At 40.3% G+C, this 19,898-nt stretch overlaps 1 protein-coding gene across 1 annotated transcript in view; it reads right to left on the bottom strand.

Annotated features, from left to right (window-relative positions):
• Nucleotides 1–19,898, bottom strand: part of LOC138021018 (E3 ubiquitin-protein ligase rnf213-alpha-like) — a 134,709-nt gene that overhangs the window by 74,107 nt on the left and 40,704 nt on the right. The window contains exons 8-11 of the mRNA XM_068867902.1: nucleotides 9,662–9,915; nucleotides 7,851–8,081; nucleotides 367–559; nucleotides 206–279 (exon numbers count right to left, since the gene is read on the bottom strand). Of these exons, the coding sequence (XP_068724003.1) occupies nucleotides 206–279; nucleotides 367–559; nucleotides 7,851–8,081; nucleotides 9,662–9,915 (752 nt within the window). The remainder of the gene's footprint in view (nucleotides 1–205; nucleotides 280–366; nucleotides 560–7,850; nucleotides 8,082–9,661; nucleotides 9,916–19,898) is intronic.

Below are 19,898 nucleotides of genomic sequence, written 5' to 3'. Positions count from 1 at the left end.
GAAACACACCTTCCCCCCCCCCCCCCCCCCTAAAATCTATACCAGACTCACTCAAGATTATTGGAAGAGATACTTATTACTCCCGCTTTTATTCTCTTGTCAATACTCTTGAGCCTTGACAGTTTTCGTTATGTACATCAAGATACGGGAAAGTATGTAAATATATTATCGCAGACATGAGAAAAATCAGAATTTTGATCCTTACTCCTTTGCGTCAAGTTCCTTGGCTCTTTTGACATTTTCACGTGTAACATTCAAACTGAGAGAAACAGCCTCACGCTGTAAAAAAAAAAAAATAAACAATCAATTTTTTTCAAAAAGCTACCGAAAACAACACTTTTGATTGTCACATCTAAAAATATGCACCTGCTCAAAAGTCAAGTAAGAGACTTCAGACAAATTTCTGGCAAGTGTTGTGTATATTTCAGCGGGAGAGAATTTTCCAGAAGTAGCAAGTTTACCAAAAGATTCACAAGGCTGTGCCAGAAGGAATGTCCGCCTGCAGAGTGGATCGAGCTCGAATAAAGGAGGCATCATGTTTAGCAGTGAAGAAGGACCACTGAAAACAAAAAAAAGTGTTATTTCTCGCCAATAGATCTAATCGGCTAAGGGGCTGTTTACATGGAGGTAGGAAGATCCTAGAAGGCGGATCATCCTAGCGCCATATGTTTTCTGCATTCAGTCTACATGCAACAGGTCGTACTTGGCCCTAGTGCTAGGAAGATCCTAGAACCATGTAAACTGCCTTCGCTCGGAAGTTCCTGGTACTAGGGACAAAAAGACAAACATGGCGGCGGCCGGGTGTTCACGGTATTCAGCTGCCAAAGGTTGACAATTTCGTCTGGCGTTGCTGGTTGCGTTGCTGCGTCGTCTGGTTTTCGCCATAATCGCTCTCCAAGCCCAAGTGTGCTCCTCCTTCTCGAGAGATGAAAATGTCTTGCAAAGGCAACAATATGCGTTAAGTGCATGATCATGGCTTGCTGTTGTTTCAATTGAAAAATCAAGTTGTAAAGGACTACCAGCTGCTGCTGAAAGGAAGTCATTAACGCTATTAAGGAGAGTAGAAGGACCCAAATTACATGTTTGTTGTTCTCGCCCGCCATCTTGCTTTCATTTTCCACTGCCACTTAGACAGAAATTTCTGCATGTAAACCAAACGAAAAGTTGTTTCGCCTTCTAGGATCTTCCTAGTGCTAGGATCTTCCTACCTACATGTAAACAGCCCCTAACTCAATGGTGGCGGTCGCATTAGGGAGTTAACACTAGTGCTAAATCAAGTTCTATTGTTCAGTATTCCCCTAGGAATTCAAAACACCAGAGAGTTGACACTAGAGTGGTGTCAACACCAGTGTTACACTGTTTCTTTCAAGTGTGACCGCAACCAATGTTGTACCCAATTGAAGCCCTTTGGGAATGCTACATTATCATGCAAATACAATACACAAAGAATGTTAATCCCGGGAGATTTGAATGAGTTAGCCGATTAGGTCTATTAACGATCTTTCAGTAAAATTTTATGCAATTTAATATTCTCTGTCAAAATTTCCATAGCCATAACAAAGATAAACGTCCCTTACGCATGAAAGAAAAAATCGTATTTACCTCTTCATGCCATTCTCGTGCAAAACAAAGGAATTTTTATTAATATCAAAGACCCCTTCTCCATTTCTCTTGTATTCAGCACGAATACAAGAGACTAAAATGGTTGATCTATAGAAGCATACATCTTTTCCCAAATTAGAAAAATCAAAGTTGCGTTTCTGGTCTTACTTCGCTTATCCCTGGGTATTTCGTTGACGTTATAGTAGTCAATGCAGTTACAACGAGAACACCCTGTAAGTTTTAGTTCCCTATTGTTGCCTAACGTTTGTCAATGTTTACAGTAGAGCCAAGGAACGCCTGACTTGTAAATTTTGAAGTTTGAAGCGATATTTTAAATCGGTCAGTACAAATTGGGTTCAAAATGCAGACGTCACATCGTTGAATAACATACCTGCCAACCCCAGAGTACAAAAATCTAGAGACATCTAAAAATCTTTGCATTGTAAGAATATCACTTTCAACAATATCTAAATACTCTCTGAAAATCACCCGAAGCCCTTCTGAATGTTCCCGAAGTTTCTCGGTTAGAACAGCAATTGCTATTGTTCCCATAACCGCGCAAACTTTCTACCACGTATTGTGCAATTTGATTGGCTGATTTCTGACCAAAATTATTACGGTACTTGTTAAATATAGCCTATATCAATTTGATTGCTCCGTTTTACGTTTTCCGAACCAGAACAGCTCAAATGAGAGCACTAAAATTCAGTTCTTGCTTTATTTTCCTTTTTGACATCTCGAAGATAACTAAATAAATGAACAAATGTTGAAAAAGGCCACTGTAGGTATTTCCCGGGAGATTTGGTGCTCTAACCGGGAGACCGGGAAATTTGATGAAAAACTTGGAGACTCCCGGGAAAACCGGGAGAGTTGGCAGGTATGGAATAAGTGAGGTATTTATTTCAGTCTTGTGGATTCTGGTCACGCGGGAGGTAGCTTCACTGTAACCAAAATTGGTTCTTTAGAGTTTTTGTTTAAAGTTGTTCCGTTCTACACAAGCAAACGGGGGCTTTGACTTAATTCAATTTCCACCATTAACTATCTCTTTGAAATGCAAATGTTTAAAAATGTGTTAACATTCTTATGTCATAACTTTTGCGCCTCGTAGTTTTGTTTGTTGATTTCCGACGTTGTTTTCATTCCAAACACTTCAAATTTCCAGCAACCTGCAAGCCTTCCGTTAACAGATATACCACTGTTTTTGGCTGCTGTGTGCTCATGGGTAAACGCTTTATATTGCGTGATTGATATAATTTGAGTTGTTTAAGAAAAAATAAAAGAATCTTATGGTTTCACTCTTTGTACGTGCTTTGGGAAATTGTAAAGATTGTGATTAAAGAACAGCTGAAACAAGAAACTCAAAGGAAACTGTTTCAGAAATTATTGTTCATGACAATCCGCTCGCACTTCAATCTCAGTGGTGTCATTTCGGCTGTTTCAAAACGTTTTGCTCAAGCTTTTATAGCTGTTCTGGTGGTTTTGTTTCGTTGTTTCGGTGGTTCGGGTGGTTTGTTTTCGTTTCGGCGTTTCAGTGGGAGATAAACTATTGATCGAGTTACGAGTTGAGTTGAGTTTGAGTTAAGGGTTTGGGCATTTTGGCATTTAAAAGTAATAAATATTAAGTAGAAGTCACTGGGAAGACCACGAACCACCATTTCTTTGATGTTCACAGATGCATTGCCAATTGGTATCTTGAAATTTCATGCACGGCAGTATTCTTGTTTACCAGTTTCAGCACTTGGACTCCTTCAATTTAACTCCTGTCTGTTTTGCTGTTATGTGGTCTCATTGATCAGTAGTCCATTGAGAAGATTATGCCAAAGACCAGGCCACAACACCAGGAACTCCATGCCATACCCTTTGCGACTATTGTGTAGGATCTTTAACGTCCCACAGAGTGAATGAACATTGAAGGGTTTTGAGACGGGACCTACGGTTGATAGTCCTTATCCGAGAAGACTTGAAAGTCTAACTGTTTGCGGATGGCAGCACTTTTACCCTGAGGAGTCGAACTCACGACCTCCCGCATGGCAGCCCAGTGCTCAACCAACCGAGCCACCGTTGCGCGGTTGTTCCTTCTATCCATCATGTCTATCGACGTAGAAAAGAGGTCTTCTTATAGGGCTTGATGGGATTTACTGTTAAGCCAGCTTATAGTCCTGGCTGGCCCGGCGGATAAACGATGAAACATAGCATTTGTCATCTAGCAGCGTGGTTATCAGGATCGGTTATCACACAAAGCGTTATCGGAACAAGTGAGCTCGCATAAGGGTTTCTTCCATTACTGACACTAACCTACGAAGTGATTTTGTCAGTTATTTACTTGCAAAAACAAAACAAACCGTGAACGAAAAACTAAATCAACAAGTGTATACATAACTACTGAGAAATAACGATAAACTGCATGATTTAAAGCGATGAAATGATATATATGAAATGGCTCACATATGAACTGCGGATATGAAATCAAGTGAAGCTATTATCCTCGCAGTTATGACCGCAATTTTTGCAATTGCGTAGTTGGATGCAACATTCCAACTTTGCTCGATCCCACATTGTTCGACCGTTTTGACACCCATGTTGGGTGATGCTCGTCCAACATTTTTTGTTCGATCAAGTGTTGGATGGAGTTTGCTTTCGATCAAACATTGTGACCAACAATTCTGCTCGACGCAACCGTGTTGCAGTGTTTTTCCGCTCTTCCAACAAAGTTTTGTTCTGAATCGAGTCACGTTCGCTCTGCTAGCCAATCACGAATCGCCATCTTATTTTCAAGCCTAGGCCTCTAGCATTATTTGCAACAAAGATGGCGGACAAGGATTAACAGCCAGGAACCTTGATCAGCGAATATGAAGCAAGGCCATGTTTTTGGGACACTTTTAGTCCTCTTAATCACTTTCGCTCTGTTTGGATAATTTCTGGTTCAATAGCGTTTACAATTTCTGGAAATTGATTCGAGCTCACTCTCAATATCTGCTAAGCAGTAAAAATACCCTTTTCTACACGTTCTCTTAACCATTTTTGGTTTTCCTCGTTTGAATCCATCATTTCCGTCCTTAAACAGCTCCAGTAGCACAAACGCTACGAGCGATTTTCGTTCAGTGTTAGCGCCAACTTAAACTTGCATGTTTCATCAAGCAATGTTGGATAGTGTTTTGCCACTACCTCAACATTTACATCCAACAATGTTGCATGTGGAATCCCACTTTGTTCGATAGTTTGGCCAGGGCTTAACTGCGAGGATCATAGCTTCACATGATTTAAAGCGGTTAAAGGTTTAGGATGGTGAAAGTGTAGACAGAAACCCGTCGCGATCACACAAAGAAATACACTTGTGCAGATCAGACATACTTTCAGTTTCATTACTCTGATTTCAAAGCTTGTTGGAAGATCATTTTTTAAACTGGTTGAGTACTAGGCAATTAAAGATCACCACTTCGCACGCTTGCTGACGACTCTGCGGTTAACTATCAGCATTCCATTGCGTGAGAACCAGAAAACCTGGACTGTGCAAAGATTACACCGAGTCTTATCATGCAGAAACGGGGCCAGTATAGATTCCGAAAAACAACGTGAATGGCACCCATGACTTTTGTACAAAATATTAAAACTCGCGTGACAATCTCTCGTAAACCAGGCACCCGCCAAATCTCGGTCATAAATTTCTAGGACACCTGATGCCACCTTCTCCCCTTTTCAAAGTTGCAGGGAAAACAATGTATTGACTTTTTACATGATTGCCCAAAGCTATAGCGCGAACAACATTAAAAAGAGGGGAAGGGGGTTGTATTTGTGTGATGTACGTCAAACATTTTCACACGTTTTTGCGTTACAGACTTACACGAGACAATGGTGTTGATGCAATAATTTTATAGTTTCAGTGGTTATGAGCAAAAAGCGTATTGCGGGCTCACTTTGTCTGATGTTTTCCTAGTTAGTGTTCATGACCATGATGCCGGACGACAAATATGGTTCATTGTTTAGCCGCCGGGACGGCTTTGACTGGCTTAACAATAAAACCCATGTATCCCTGTAAGAAGACATCGTTTTCATGTCGATAGACTTGACAGCAAGAACCAGAATGATGCCGTGAAAGGTGTAATAATTATAAAATTGTTTTGATCATTGGAGAGCCATGCCATTTTGGACAATTTTATGCAAAGATATCCAGAAAACGGTTTTCGAAGTGACCTGTAATTACTATTTAATACTTAAAGTGCAAAAACCTCCAAACACTGTAACTCAAACTCAACTCCACGTGTAACTCGATGAATAGCCAATCCCTTTCATGGGTTTTGCTGGTTTCGTTTTGGTGTGTCTGCAGACTGCTCATCTCACTGTTGCCCCAACGAAACCCGAAAGCTAACAAACCACTGATTGAGTGATCCAATGAGCACATGAAGGGTTTCGTGGAAGAACTGGATGAAGGATCACCGGATCATCAAGTATCACCAGATCAAGAGTCATAATAAATCAAATATATTAAATAAAAAAATAGACATGATTGATTGCAGCCCTACGTGACTCAGTCAAGACCTCTCGTATACTCAAGCGAACATATGCGAAATCGGCACAAATATGATAAATATAAATATACGAAATACTGAAAAGGCCATACCACTTTGTAGTAGTGCCAATTTTCGTCTACCAACTTGCACTGAACTACCAGGTCAGCTATTGGAGACCGAAACCTACAGCGCGGGTTCACTTGTACACATGCTATATTTAGAATAAGTAACAAGCCGTTCAATTCACATGAAATTTCCAAATTATCCCGAACGTCGGTATGTGATTGCGTATCTGACTTCCGGTGCAATTTCAAAACACGTGAACCGCAAATTTCAGCTGCTTTAACTTCATCTCTTCAAACCGATTTTTTGCTGACCTCATATCCTTACAGGAAAGGCTGACGGATTGCATCTGAAGAATCACTAGGTAAAAAGAAGACGTTTTAGTCGTTTTTCCGACGGAATTTGTCAATTGATTAGGACAGTGATAAAATTGCATCGCCCCACTGAGTTGTTGTTGTGAGTCCCCTAGAGTATACACGGATGCAACAAGTCAAAAATCGCAAGAACACACATTGGAGAATTGAATCAGTTCTTAGGCTTACGTGATATTTTTTTAAGAAAGTACCTGACGACTAACGAGGAAGAATTGTTTTTTTTCTCACCGATAAACACAACAGGCTGAACGTTTATTCCCACACTTTTCATCACTTCCTATAAAATAAAGGGATTTGACGTTTGCCGATTTCCTGTTTCTTGACATCTTGAACAGGGAAACCGTACAAAAAAAAAATGATGGTTCGCAAAAGCAGCAGTGCTTAAACAATCTGGGATGATTTCGATGACATTCCCATTTCCAGGTGCCGTTTTATTACGTTAATTGTGTAGCCACGTAGGGGTTTAATTTATTTAATTTATTTTGAACTGTTCCGGTAGTCCTTGATCCGGCTTTTCCAGGAAACTGCACATGAAGTCCCCTCACTATACCTTCATTAAGACTTCGTCATCAAGTTAAAAATGGCCTCCAGTAAGCATTTCAGTGTGTAATGTTTTTGTTCTGTTAGCTTTAATGGTATAAACGGACAATAATTATTCACCTCAGTACTGTAAAATTCGGATCTTCACCTCGGAGCTTTGCCGCTTGGTGAATATCACGTCCACTTTAGTGGATATTAATGACACGCATAATGCGAATGACCATGATAATGGCAATGACAACAGTAACGATAAAAATGATGTGACACCTTTTTTAAGAACCTGGGGGTTAACGAAGCACACGATTCAAAAAGCAGAAGATTTTTGAGAGGCAGTTGGGGTTGCAGTGTGTCCCACAACAGTGGTGTTGAATGTATTGAAAAGACAAAGACCAAGCTTGACCAGGAAGAATATCAATGTCAGATAGAACATTTCGCCATTCAAGGTAACTATAATATCGCAAAAAAAACTTGTCAAGATTGACACCTATTCAAAATTGGAGGTGGAGATGGCATGACTTTAGAAGACACCTGAAAGCAAAGTGGTAGTTGTTGCCTTCAGGTCCATCCCACCAAAGTTTTGGGGACAATCTCGAGGAACTCGGAATCAGATACAATTTGCAAACTTTAGAGAAATCTGCTTTATTATCTACTGTTTGCATACTGAGGAAAGTGTTGTTCTCCTAAACACTGCCGTACATTAAAAATTTGATGTGTCCAAAATTGGGAGAAAGATAAAAAAAAATAGAGAAAAATCTATCTGCACCTGTTTTCCCTGAAAGTCCTTCCTCTTACAGATTTTGTGTCAAAACCATTTGCACCCCACCAAATGTCATCTTTAGTACTAGGTTCTTCCATAAGCAACACAGCATTGCTAAATGGTTCTGTCGTGTGAGTCAAAAAGTGAACCAATGGTACTGCAAACAACCAGTCATGAACATCTTTAAATTCCTTCGCAACGTGTCTACAAACCTTCTGGATAGATTCACCAAGGAGCCTAACAGACAAAGATGTCAATGAAAAAGATTATAGTTAGTATATATTTTTTACAACGATGACCACCACCTGTTATGTGTGATGAACATCAGTTGTCAATTCGTTGCAAAAACGAAACACAGAAATGTCACAATAAATGAGTGATATTGTCAGCAACTTCAGGAGTTGAAATCCAGATTTCCTGGGTTCAAGTCCTACTAAGACCACTAGGTGAAGCTGTCCTTGGCAATCCCTGGTTCGACTTCTCCACCTGTGTTTGTAAAGAGCCAACCAATGGTCTGCCTTATGTGAATTGGGATTCTCAAATAGTCAATTTAGTGAATCACGAGAATCACTGGGCATGAAAAGCCCCCGGAACGATTGGTATAACATTTAAGGTGGCTCAAACTTGTTTCAACAATTTGAAGAAACTGTAATTTTGTTGCACCACATAAAACATCAATTTTTCCTTCTCAAGATACACTCATTATGATGTAAAAGGTCACTATAGCAACAGGGAAGTCATGTCAAAACACCCTATATTTTGCATGGAAAGTCTATATCTCAAAAAGTCATAAAACCCCCATTTTTTATTGCTGAAAAGTGGTCAGCAGGCTAAGATAAAACTATTTCAAAAGTCAAAAACGAAATCTCTGGAGTGGAAACAGAGACATCCTACCCATTTCAGTTGTGAAGGGAGCTCTGAATCTGCTTTAGAGAATTTCTTTAAAGGAGCTTACAGACCACTTTTCAGCAATGAAAAATGGGGAATTTATAAACTACATTTTTTAGATGAAGGCCTTTCCATGCAAAAATAAGATGTTTTACATTGACTTGACTGCCCCAGAAATTAAAATAACTATAAATATGTCACTGACATAATGCGTTGGACAGTGCCAAAGGTCATGTTTACAAAAACCAACTGGCTGCCTTGTAACATTAGAGCACTTGAATCCAACAGTCCTAGTACGGAGATGGGCCCAAAACATGGAATTGGAAAATTTTCTGAATGGATAGGAATTGAACTCACAACCTTTGGACTACAGAAACGTTGCTCTACCGTGTGAGCTGCAAGGCCAGGTTTCTTGCCTTCCCACAGACTACCCTTTTTCGTTAGTTTTTTTTACCTAGTGTTATGTGGCCAACTACGCCTTCCAGTGTAACCAGAGCTAACAGGAGTTGTGCTTTGCTCTACTGTAAGGCACATGGTTTTAACCGATCATACTACCTGTTGCATCTCGTTAAACATGTATATGACGAATTAAGCTGATCTTGAAAGGTTTTTTTCGCAATATAGGTGATCTTCCTGTGAATCCTTCCAGTTATTTCAATAAGGTTCTAATGATGGTTGCCATTTGCAGCATGATATAATATCCAGACTCCCTTAAACTATTTATCACCTTAAGAGTTAATCTCAGGGAAAAAGTAAAATATAAGAAATAAACATAAATAGCACAAACGTAAGACAGACCTGGACAGTTATGGAATATCAAAAAATTACTGCTTAAGCTTTAAGCAACAAAGGCTTTTCCCCCACAAAATAAGTCTTCTTAAAACAAATAAATTAAGTAAGGGTATGCAAGCACAAAATGCATGACTTACTCATGGTGTTCAGGGGGGAAATAACTAAGAAGTCCCTGCAACTCTCTGCAAGATTCTTTGTCTGGATCTCGGTTGAGAATAAGAGATGACAAGAGTTTGGAAAACCCATGATCATCGAGATGCACTTTGTGAGAAACAAGTACATGGGCAATTGCTACTGATGAAACCAGGCGATGAATCCTGACACTGACTTTGTCTTGTAAAGGAGGTGAAGCATTTTGCTCAATCTTTGCTGTGAGAAATTCCTTCAGTATCTGAAAAGGGTTAAAATAAAGAAGTGACCAAAAGCAAAAGGAAGATAGGAAAGAGCTAGGTCAATCTTCGGCAGAATTTGACCAATCAATGATCAGCTTCAATGATCGCCAATACCTGTTTTAAGATGAAGCTGCTAATTTATTCAATAACCTTCCTCTTTCCTTAAGAAACTGCATGGACCCAATTTGATTTTTTAAGGAGACAAAGAAATTCCTACAAGATAAAGCCAGGTCCAGGTAATATATTTTTTTTTCTTTGCAAATATCAACTATTTAGCGTTTTTAACCTAGTCTTTTCTAAGTTTGTTTTAATGCCTGGGTTGCCAGTATGGCAATCCCAGTCGGAAAGTGGGTGGATTTGTTCGTTTTATTTTTTTTTTTTTTTTTTCCCGTGTCAGTAAAAGTCTTGCCTGTCACTGCCCTGTTAAGTGGTGTCTTTGTGCATAGAGCCATCTGCGCGTATTTTCTTAGGATCGAGAGGGTAGTGGAAATGGAGCTCAATAATGGAAAGTCAGTTGGATAAACTAGGCAGGCGGTGAAAAACAAACACCTGGAATCTTAAAAGCGACGAGTAATGGACTTCGATAACAATCTATCGCCCGTCGAACCGAAATCAAAGTGAGCTTTATTTCTAATATTTTACCGAGTGTGCTGTTATGTAGAACACTGAAACCAAATGGAAAATTCTCTGGTATCTTATGGGTTCAACATAGACAGAGAACGAATGGAACACCTTAAGTGGATCTGTGATCAACTCTGCACAGTCTTCAGTAAAAAAATAATTGGGAATGTGACAGCCAAGAATTATTTGAAAGAAAGCTTGTCGTGTATTTTGTGCTTCATTATTCAAGGAAAAGGTTCTTCATGGAAACGGTTTGATCCTGAAATTTAGTTTGTTGTAATAGGCCACTTGGGATAATACCATAATACTTTTTGTTTGTTCCCCCAAATTTTGCATAGGCATTGTTTTTGATTTCTATTGGGACCATTGTTAAGTCCCAAGACAAACTGGAAACAATGCTTATGCAAAATTTGGGGGGGACAGACAAAGAGTCTTATGGTATTTTCTGAAGTGGCCTATATTGCGCATATTTGACACGATTGAGTTTTTTCTCTTCACGCACGTAATGAAATAAGAAGGGGTTTTTGCCTCTAATAGCAAATATGTTGTTTGTTTCAAAAAATTGTTCGCTGGAAAAGGTCGCCATATGAATTCATCATGTTTTATAATATGCGAGCTTAACTGGATAGTTTTTATGGCAATAGTAAAGCATTTTCGTGTCAAAATGAGGTTAGCGTCTTTCTATTGTGCTAACTTAATTAAATATAAATATACATTCTGCCTCGTGAGTTTTTTATTCTTGTTAACCAGTAATGGCGTCAAAAGTCATTGCAACGCAAATGGCGTTTTAGTCAACAAAATATGCTGTCATGGAGCTCAAGAAGGGAACGTCAATTGGATGAACAAAGACAGGCGATGATGATCTGGAATCTTAAAAGCGACGAGTAATGGACTTCGACAACCATCTCTCTCAATATTTCCAATATTTTATCACGAGTGTAGTGTTAACCAAATGGAAATTATCTGGTAACTGGGTTCAACAAAGTCAAGTAAAAAGAAATAATTGGAAATGTGACAGTCAAGAATTATTTGAAAGAAAGCTTGTCGACTATTTTGTGCATCGTTATTCAAGGAGAAGGTTCTTTAGGAAAGGGTTTGAACCTGAAATTAATTTTGTTGCGAACATGGTAATTTGACACGATTGAGTGCACGCCATGAAAATAGGGAGAGGTTTTTGCCTCTAAGAGCAAGTATGTTGTTTGTTTCAATAAATATTTCGCTGGAAAAGGATTCTGTGAAATTTTCTGCCTTTGTGAATTACATTATCATGTTGTGCATTGAATTTTCAAGCTTAAGGTTGAAATGTGATACGGCAGGATATTTTTAGTATTGCTCTGTAAGCAGGAAGGGTTCACGAAAATAAACAGGTCTGTTGGAAGCGTGCTTGAGTTTCAACAAAATGAGCCCCAAAATCAGCAAAAAATTGTGACGCCGATGAATAATAAAGTAGCTGCTATTTCCAAAATGATGGAATTACCTGGTGATAAATAACCTCGTCTTGGAGAGTAAATGTTTGACTTTGCAGAAACAATGGTCAACCTCAAGAGTTGGGCGATTGTGATCTTTGCTTTGAATTCGCTCATTTATTGTCAAACTTTATAACACTTGACAGAAAAAGAAACTTACGAAAACCCGGTATCTTGCCATCATTTGACACAGATGCTTCACTGTTTGGCGAGTAAACATGCCGCGGTAACATCACAGCGCCCGCTGAATTCCGTCGATGTCACTTTCGATTCAAGCTAACAAAATCTGTACCTTGCTGAGTTCGCATTTGTTAGCGTTAAGTATTTTCGGTCCAATGCTTCTGTTTTACGAAGGGGTATATGTTTTAGGTCACCCATCCTGATACTAACCCCGCCGTAAACTTTAGTATTACAAAGTTGTCAGATGCTCAGGGGGCACACCTAAACTTGTGGTGAAAAGAAGTCGTGAGGGAACTTGAAAATGATCAACATGTCAGCCCAGAAACCATTGTTTCTCACTTCCCTTTTATTTTCTTCAATATTTCTGGGTTTAATACTTTGCTAGGAGTAACCACATGTATTCTCAGGCTATTTACCTAAGACCTCTACCATAGCACTACAATGATAGACAATACCAAACAATATCGTGCACTGTTCGAGCTACATCTTACGCAAGGACAACTTGAATCTCCTGGAAGACAACACACAGCTCAGTTGACATAATAGAATAAATCGCTGTGTTACTTCACTACCACACGTAGGCAATGCGTGTCTATTTTTTTTCTAAAGAGGACAGGAATTTCTTCTTTCTGACAAATGATTAGTTAATAGGCCGGTAGCCAGGTTTGTGACCCCAGAAAAGGATCTGTTTCGTCACACGAACGTGTGAGGACCTGTGAGCCAAAGGTGACTTCTGGGTGACTTCTGGGTGACACCTTAAAAGGTCTTAATGACCCCCCAACTTGAAAAAATTGCCTGGAATGCTGCACGTACCACAGGCAACCCAGTGTACCCTCACGGAGGGTCCAGTTGTAATTAACTTTAGCTAGATATTAACGGGTGAAGAGCCACCTCGTGGAAATGCTGTTAATAAAATCATTATTATAATATTATTATTGCTAGATGGATGATCATGACCATTACAAGGTAACTTAGCCTGATGCCATATATCACCTCTGCATTTTTTCACAATTTTACTTGTATAACTGTAATTTAGGCTGGTGTAGTGTGGATGAAATATAGGTTAAGTGAAAGGCAAGAAAATGGGCAGGTCATTAAGATATAATGGAAAATAGTAAAGATTCTACGTCACGCTCTCACACATAGCCATTAAGACATCTAAACCACCCACTTGACCATCACACAAGAGAAATGTCTCACAGTCTCCTAAACAAAGCTCATTCAAATGGAGAGGCCAACAACAACTTGACATTCTTGTATGACCCGAACTCTGTCCAGTTAGCCTGTTCCAGGCTCTCAGATAGTCGAGAAAACGAAAAGAACTTCGTGTGAAAAGCGAGTGGGGGCTTGGGTCGAGGCGAGGCGGGAGAGCCTGTAAGCATCTCTTTAAATTCTTCATTCCGCCCACTTTGCAAATAACCTTTCTCATGTCAAAATGTCAATGTCAAAGTGTTGAAAATGGGCGGCATTAGTGGTTCCACGCGAGGTCAAGCGTGATTCTTTTATTGTTGTTCACAGGTGATGCGTTGATTCTCTAAAGGCCATATTTCTAGGTTGTTCAGGTTTTCCACGAAAAACGTGACGTGTTTGGGAACGAAGATTGCTAGAGTTTCCTCATTTAGCGTTGTCCGTTTCTTACACTGGGGGGCCAAAATGTTGTGTTTGCCCAAGTTGCTGCTTCCTTTGGGTTGGACGTTGTGCAGAACGAAAAACTTTCAGTTGTCACTGTTGTCTCACTTGTGCGAGTACGTTAGCCAGAAGTTAAGGCACTTTTAAGAAAATAACTTTACAAGCGCACGAAGGCAATATCAAAGCGCCCGGGGAACGAGTATCAAGGAAATCACCCACCGGAAATCTAAATTCGACCAAAAGACAACCACCAGTTCGAAAACTGCGAGTTCCCGACGCTCTGTTGACTTTTCCAAGGAAAACAGAAACCCGACCATTGAAGTTTCTGGCCTAGATGATAAGATGGTCTCATCAATAAACTTCAGCTCTGATGCATCAGGACAACCGATAATGAATGTGAAAGATTGATATTTCGTGTGGATGGGCTCAATTGCATTTGCAGTATACAGACACGTAGCCACCACCTTCGCTTCCTGAAATCGCTTGATCTTTTAAAGCTTTAAGACATTTCAGTGGCCACATGCAATGGAAATACACGCCTGTTTTCGGCAAATTTTTGCGCTCTTTCAAAGTGTTTTTTTTCTTTTTTCTCTCATTTTTTCGAAGGCGATGACGGCAGAAATTTGATTGACCTTAGCTGGTGAATTCGAATACCCTGCCAAGTATTTGCATAAGAAAGAATAACATAATATTGTATTTTTTCTCGTTCGTCAGAGTTATCAGAGAGCGCCGTCAAATGCTAACAATTGTGGCGTGCAGGAAAAATAATAGTTGTGTGTGTGCGCTAAAATTCGAACTATATATTGTACCCGGTGATGCTATATTGTAAGCGGTGTGCAGAGATGTCGTATCACAACATTGAAGCACTTTCGCAACGCGCGGAAGTAACTGAAAATTTATGCTTTTACCAAAACGGGTTGGAAGCATTGCAAACGGATCTTCTTCTCGACTTAAGGTCAACAGACACAACTTTTGCTCGAATCTGAGCGCTTGTACGTTTGGGAATACTTTAAGACACTCGGCGACAGAATTTACCTCTTTCTTTCGTGCTCCGCGTAAGCTCCGCGCGTGAATCAAAATGATGAGGAAAGTGTTGATGTAAACTGTCAAAATTGACCAATCAGAGGGTATACCAGGAGCTGGGATACCGGAGTGAAGAATTTAAAGAGCGGCTTACAGGCGCTCCCGCCTCGCCTCGGCCCAAGCCCCCACTCGCTTTTCACACGCAGTTCTTTTCTTTTTGAGAGCCTGGAACAGGCTACTGTCCAGTCTTTATGGTAACCTGAAAAGGAATTATCAGCCTTCTTAAAGATGTGTAGGAAACTCAGTTATGACTAGATTTGCAAATTTCTTGACACTAACAATACTCCATCACTAGATTGCCTGAGTACTCCTACACTGCACCCTTCAAATTAGCCCTCTTCCAACCAAGGAATGCATACAGGGCCATTTTAAGGACACAACGTTCTTAAATTCAACAGGACCCCTCCGCTTTAAACATGATGCTGTATCATCAGGAGGTCAAGTCGACTTCCTAATTCTGGGGTCCTCTGTAAAAGAGTCAAGAAGCCGCCAGCAAAATGCTAACATTGGATGCCCCACATTGGCTGCTGGGAGAAGTCCACCCTGGTACATAGCCAGTCATTGACATTCCTGGGTCTCACCATTAACTCACTGGCCTTGACACTCAACATACAAAACAAATCCAACCACACTTTATCAGTTTGCAAGGTGGCAAGCCTCATAGGGACAATGGAGGCGGCTCACCCAGCCATTTGGCAGGCCCCATGCATTACAGGTTCCTGCAAATACACCTGAAATACAGCTCAACTCAATTACGAGACCTTCATGACCCTCGACATCAATAAACAGACCCAATTACAATGGTGGCAACAGAATGTAGGAACTGCAAACGGAAGTGCTATCAACCTTCCTGCCCCAGACATCCAATACAGGTTTAGGCGCATGCTGCCGGCACTCAACTGCAAATGGCCGTTGGGCCGTTGGGCTCCTCTGGAAGCCAAACAGCACATAAACAGCAAAGGGAGGATCCATTCCTCACAGCGTGATCTAGCCTTCATCAGAGAGGCTGGATCGTAGACCTCTTTGCCTCGTGACTAACTGCTCTCCTCCCAAAAGATGCCAGCTGGGAACTAGAACCAGGAGCTACCTACACAGACGTACCTAATAACCTTGGGCTGGGCTCCTCTAAAGGAAGCCCAAAGATAAACAATTCAAGGAAGGGAGAATCATCAAAGATTATTGAACGGCAGCATACATCTTACCAGCAAGCTACCGTCAAAGAAAATTAATTATGAAAACCCCAGGAACTTCAAACACAAGTGGTCCAACAGAAATACGAGTGTCAACTGCAGAAAAAACGCTTCGGATAAATTCATTCAAAATCCAAGACAACCCCAATATATTGCCTGAGAATGGGTCAAAGATTTTGCGAAGAAATAGCATATTTTGAGAGCAATGTCGTATAAGGCAAAGCAGACTAACCGGCTAGACAATGCTCCTGCTGAAGGGGACAAAGAATAAAAGACATTAACTCAAAACTCAACCACCAGTTCTGACCAACGATGAATAAGATAAAAGTTTAGAAAACTGCCACAAATATCAGGTGAGAGCATTGAAAACTACACAGCCGGGCTATGCATGAAGGTAAAAGCTCGGAAAATTCAGCAATCAGATCAACAATAGAGTCTTGGACAGCTCATCCAAACTATTAAAGACAACGATCTTATCAAGTAAAGCATGCAAAATAGATGGACTCTCAACCAATTTATAGAAGCAGGCCAAAAAGAGGATATCAACCACCAAGTGAAGATGATAACAAAGTATCCAAAGTGAAGAAATGCAGGAGCAAACTGCAAAGAATTGCTGGAGAATGTATACAAAGATACCTAAGCCCACGAAACAAGAAACTCCTGGACAGAGAAAACACAAAGGACAGTCCAACAAGAAAGATATACAGTGAGATACAGGTCAAGTGAACCTTGAGATAATGTTTTTTTTTAATTGACGCACATGTCAAACTCTTTAGTGCAGCACGTGTGAACGTCCAAAGCTTTGAAGCAAAGCTCAAAAGAAATGAAGTATAAAGAGCCAAGCAAAGACACGTTGAAGAGTCTTTAATCTCACCCGATAGTTAAAGGTGAATTACTGATAACACTTTGAAACAAGAATTAAGGAACAAGAAGAAAATTCCTTGTAATCGAAGGAAGAATGGCCTTATCGCCTGTCATTGGTTTAACCACATTAATCGAGCTTGGAATCCTCAGAATCAGCCCCAACAGACCTCATTTACATGACAGGGAAAAACGGAAAAACAAGGATGAAAGCCGGCAAATGCAATTTTTACTTTAGGCAAGACAAGTATAAAATGCTTAGTGTAAACCATCAAAAGCTGTCTTACAGTGACAATTTCAGTTTTGGTTTTGGGACCACGTTTAGAGATTAACCCGTTTTTGAAGAAATCGTTATGGCAAGGACAAGAACGGGCACCCTGCTCTTTTAAAAGCATGTGTAAATGTGCCTGCTTTCTTAGAAGCCGATTTTTTATCATTCCGTGCATGTCACAGCTCTACAAAGCATGCCCAGAAGTGGTACTAGAGAAAGGCAAGTGGACTGAGAAGGAGGGGGACCTTTGGGCTGACGAAGCCATTCAATTTTCCTTGGATAACGCTAAAACACCAAAGGAAAAAACTTCAGTGTACAACACTCTACAAATGCAACTTGAACAACAAGGTAGGAAACGTATCTTAATACAACATTCACAGGTCAGTTGTTAATATTTCTGAGAACTGCTTCTACACATACGTCAACTCTTCCAGATTATCCGCCAGAGTCCCGCATACTAAATGAATCTCCAGGTGTCCGATATGGGTCACCACACCTCCCAGATAAAAGTGACTTTGGACCTTTCTCTGCTACAAGCTAATATTTTGGTCCTAAATTTCATACCACTGTTATTGGGTAAAGGCACTGTCAGCCATTCTAAACCAGTCGTCTGACTGAAGATTCATCTAACAATTCTTTTCCTTGGATCAGTGTTGCCACTATGAGCATGAAAAGCGACTGTTTTTTCCTTCGGCAGTCACGGTATGTGAATAAACACGCTTTCCTCGTGAATTTTTCACTTTTCTGTTTCTTTATTACACATCGTCACCACGTCTCTTCATCTTCGTTTGTTTTCCTTAGCAAGGAGGTTATGAACATCGACAAGCCTGATGCCATGCTGAATTAGGCAAGCAATCATTTTCGCAGCAGAAGTTAGGATTTGAATACTACATTCTAGATAAGGACAAGGTACAAGTGATTTCAGAGCACAAGCCACATAAGAAAAAGAGACAATTGTATAAAATGTCCAGAAAGTGCAAGGATCAATTCTCCAATTCCTTTACAAATACACATTTACTTTAATCATCGAGTTCTTCACAGGAACACATAAGCCCCAACAAATTGACCTGCTCCCAACTGAGTGGCTTCATAGCTCAGTTGGTAGAGCTTTGCACGGCATTGCAGAGGTCATGAATTCGAATCCTGTTGAAGCCAACTCAATTCTTTTAGATGTCAATTGCTTTAATTGTCCAGATAAGTGCGAGGATCACTTCTCCCTTTTATCTGTAACCCACACTTCAAATATACATTTATTTCACTGCTCAGTGACAGCCAATCCTAACCAGTCAAAAACGGCCGGAAGGGGTTGAGAGCCAGACTTCAGAAGTACAGCCCGAAATTGACATAGAACCCCAGTTCCCACGTCTTTATTAGAGATACACTCTCTTGAGCGGCACCTCTGTTATGTCGTACATAGGAAGATTTACCTGACTACGCAATATTTCATGTCAATCCGGAAGACAGTTTCAAACTCTCATGACAGAGACTAATCATGAGTAAGTGTCTAGTCTTTCTAGCCCTGGAGCACTAATTGGGGACACTGTAAACTGAAATTAACAATGAACGCAAATGAAGTCAAATGTTGGTTTTTGAGGAGAGGGGAAACTGGAGTGCCTGAAGAAAACCCTGTTGGTGCAAGTAGAGAAGCAACAAACTCAACCCACATATGACACCCAGTCTGGGAATCGAACCCAGGCAACATTGGTGGGAGGCGAGTGCTCTCACCACTGTGCCATCCCAGCACCCTTGTGTACTTGAGTAAAGGGATGAATTGGCGACCCAGAATGGTTTAGTCTTCTGTAGAACACAAAATCATTATTTCCCACTCAATGAGAATGAACAGACAAGCCCGCTGCTCTCATCTGAGGATACAGTACACAATCAACACTACCAGAGACATTATATATTGGATGAGAATGACTATCAACTTGGCGAGAAACGTGCCAGCAGAGCCAACTTGCTCTTCCAAAGGAGCTCATTTAGATGTACCCAATTCCAAGTGCTCTAAGGCAAATTGTTGCAAGCGATTGCTTGGAATGCAACGGTGAAAATTATCTTGTAGTCGCTCACCTATATTCAGACCACATTGAGATAAAAGACTGAAAACATTAATTTCTGCCAAGTTAGTTGATCAACTGCCGTATGTATTTGCTGTTCATTGAATTCCAGTCATTTTGATCTCAGGTAATGGTCCGAACTATGCTTCTGAAGAATTCATCTTGTTTGCAAAAGCCTGGGACTTCAAGCATCCCACGTCCAGTCGCCACTATCCAAAATCAAATGGTAAAGCTGAATCAGTAGTCAAGATCATGCAGTCCATCATCAACAAAGGTGCCAGAGATTTGTCTCTGTTTCAGATTTTCCATTTGCATTTTTCGTTGTTGCGTGTTTTCATCTTCGTGCTTTTTTTGTTTCTAGACCGAAGTCTTTTTATACTTAGTTCCTTTGTGTAGGTTTGCTCATTGCTGTCAATTGTTGCCCTCCCTTCGTTTTACATGTTAGCATACTTTGTATAATCATATATTTGCCCTACTTGTAATTTTTTTGGTAAAGTTGAAGGTTCGAGTCAGTGTGATAAATTTGTTAGTATTTTTCCTGTCTGCTAGCCTAACAGTAATGAATGAAATCTTTATTGATAATACTAAGCAGAACAGAACGTGCTAGTTTACAAGAATTTGAGA

The sequence above is a fragment of the Montipora capricornis genome, chromosome 2 (genome assembly GCF_036669925.1).
Source record: "Montipora capricornis isolate CH-2021 chromosome 2, ASM3666992v2, whole genome shotgun sequence".
Taxonomy (NCBI): domain Eukaryota; kingdom Metazoa; phylum Cnidaria; class Anthozoa; order Scleractinia; family Acroporidae; genus Montipora; species Montipora capricornis.
The sequence above is the reverse complement of the archived record's forward strand: the minus strand, read 5'-3'. Positions and strand labels throughout refer to the sequence as shown.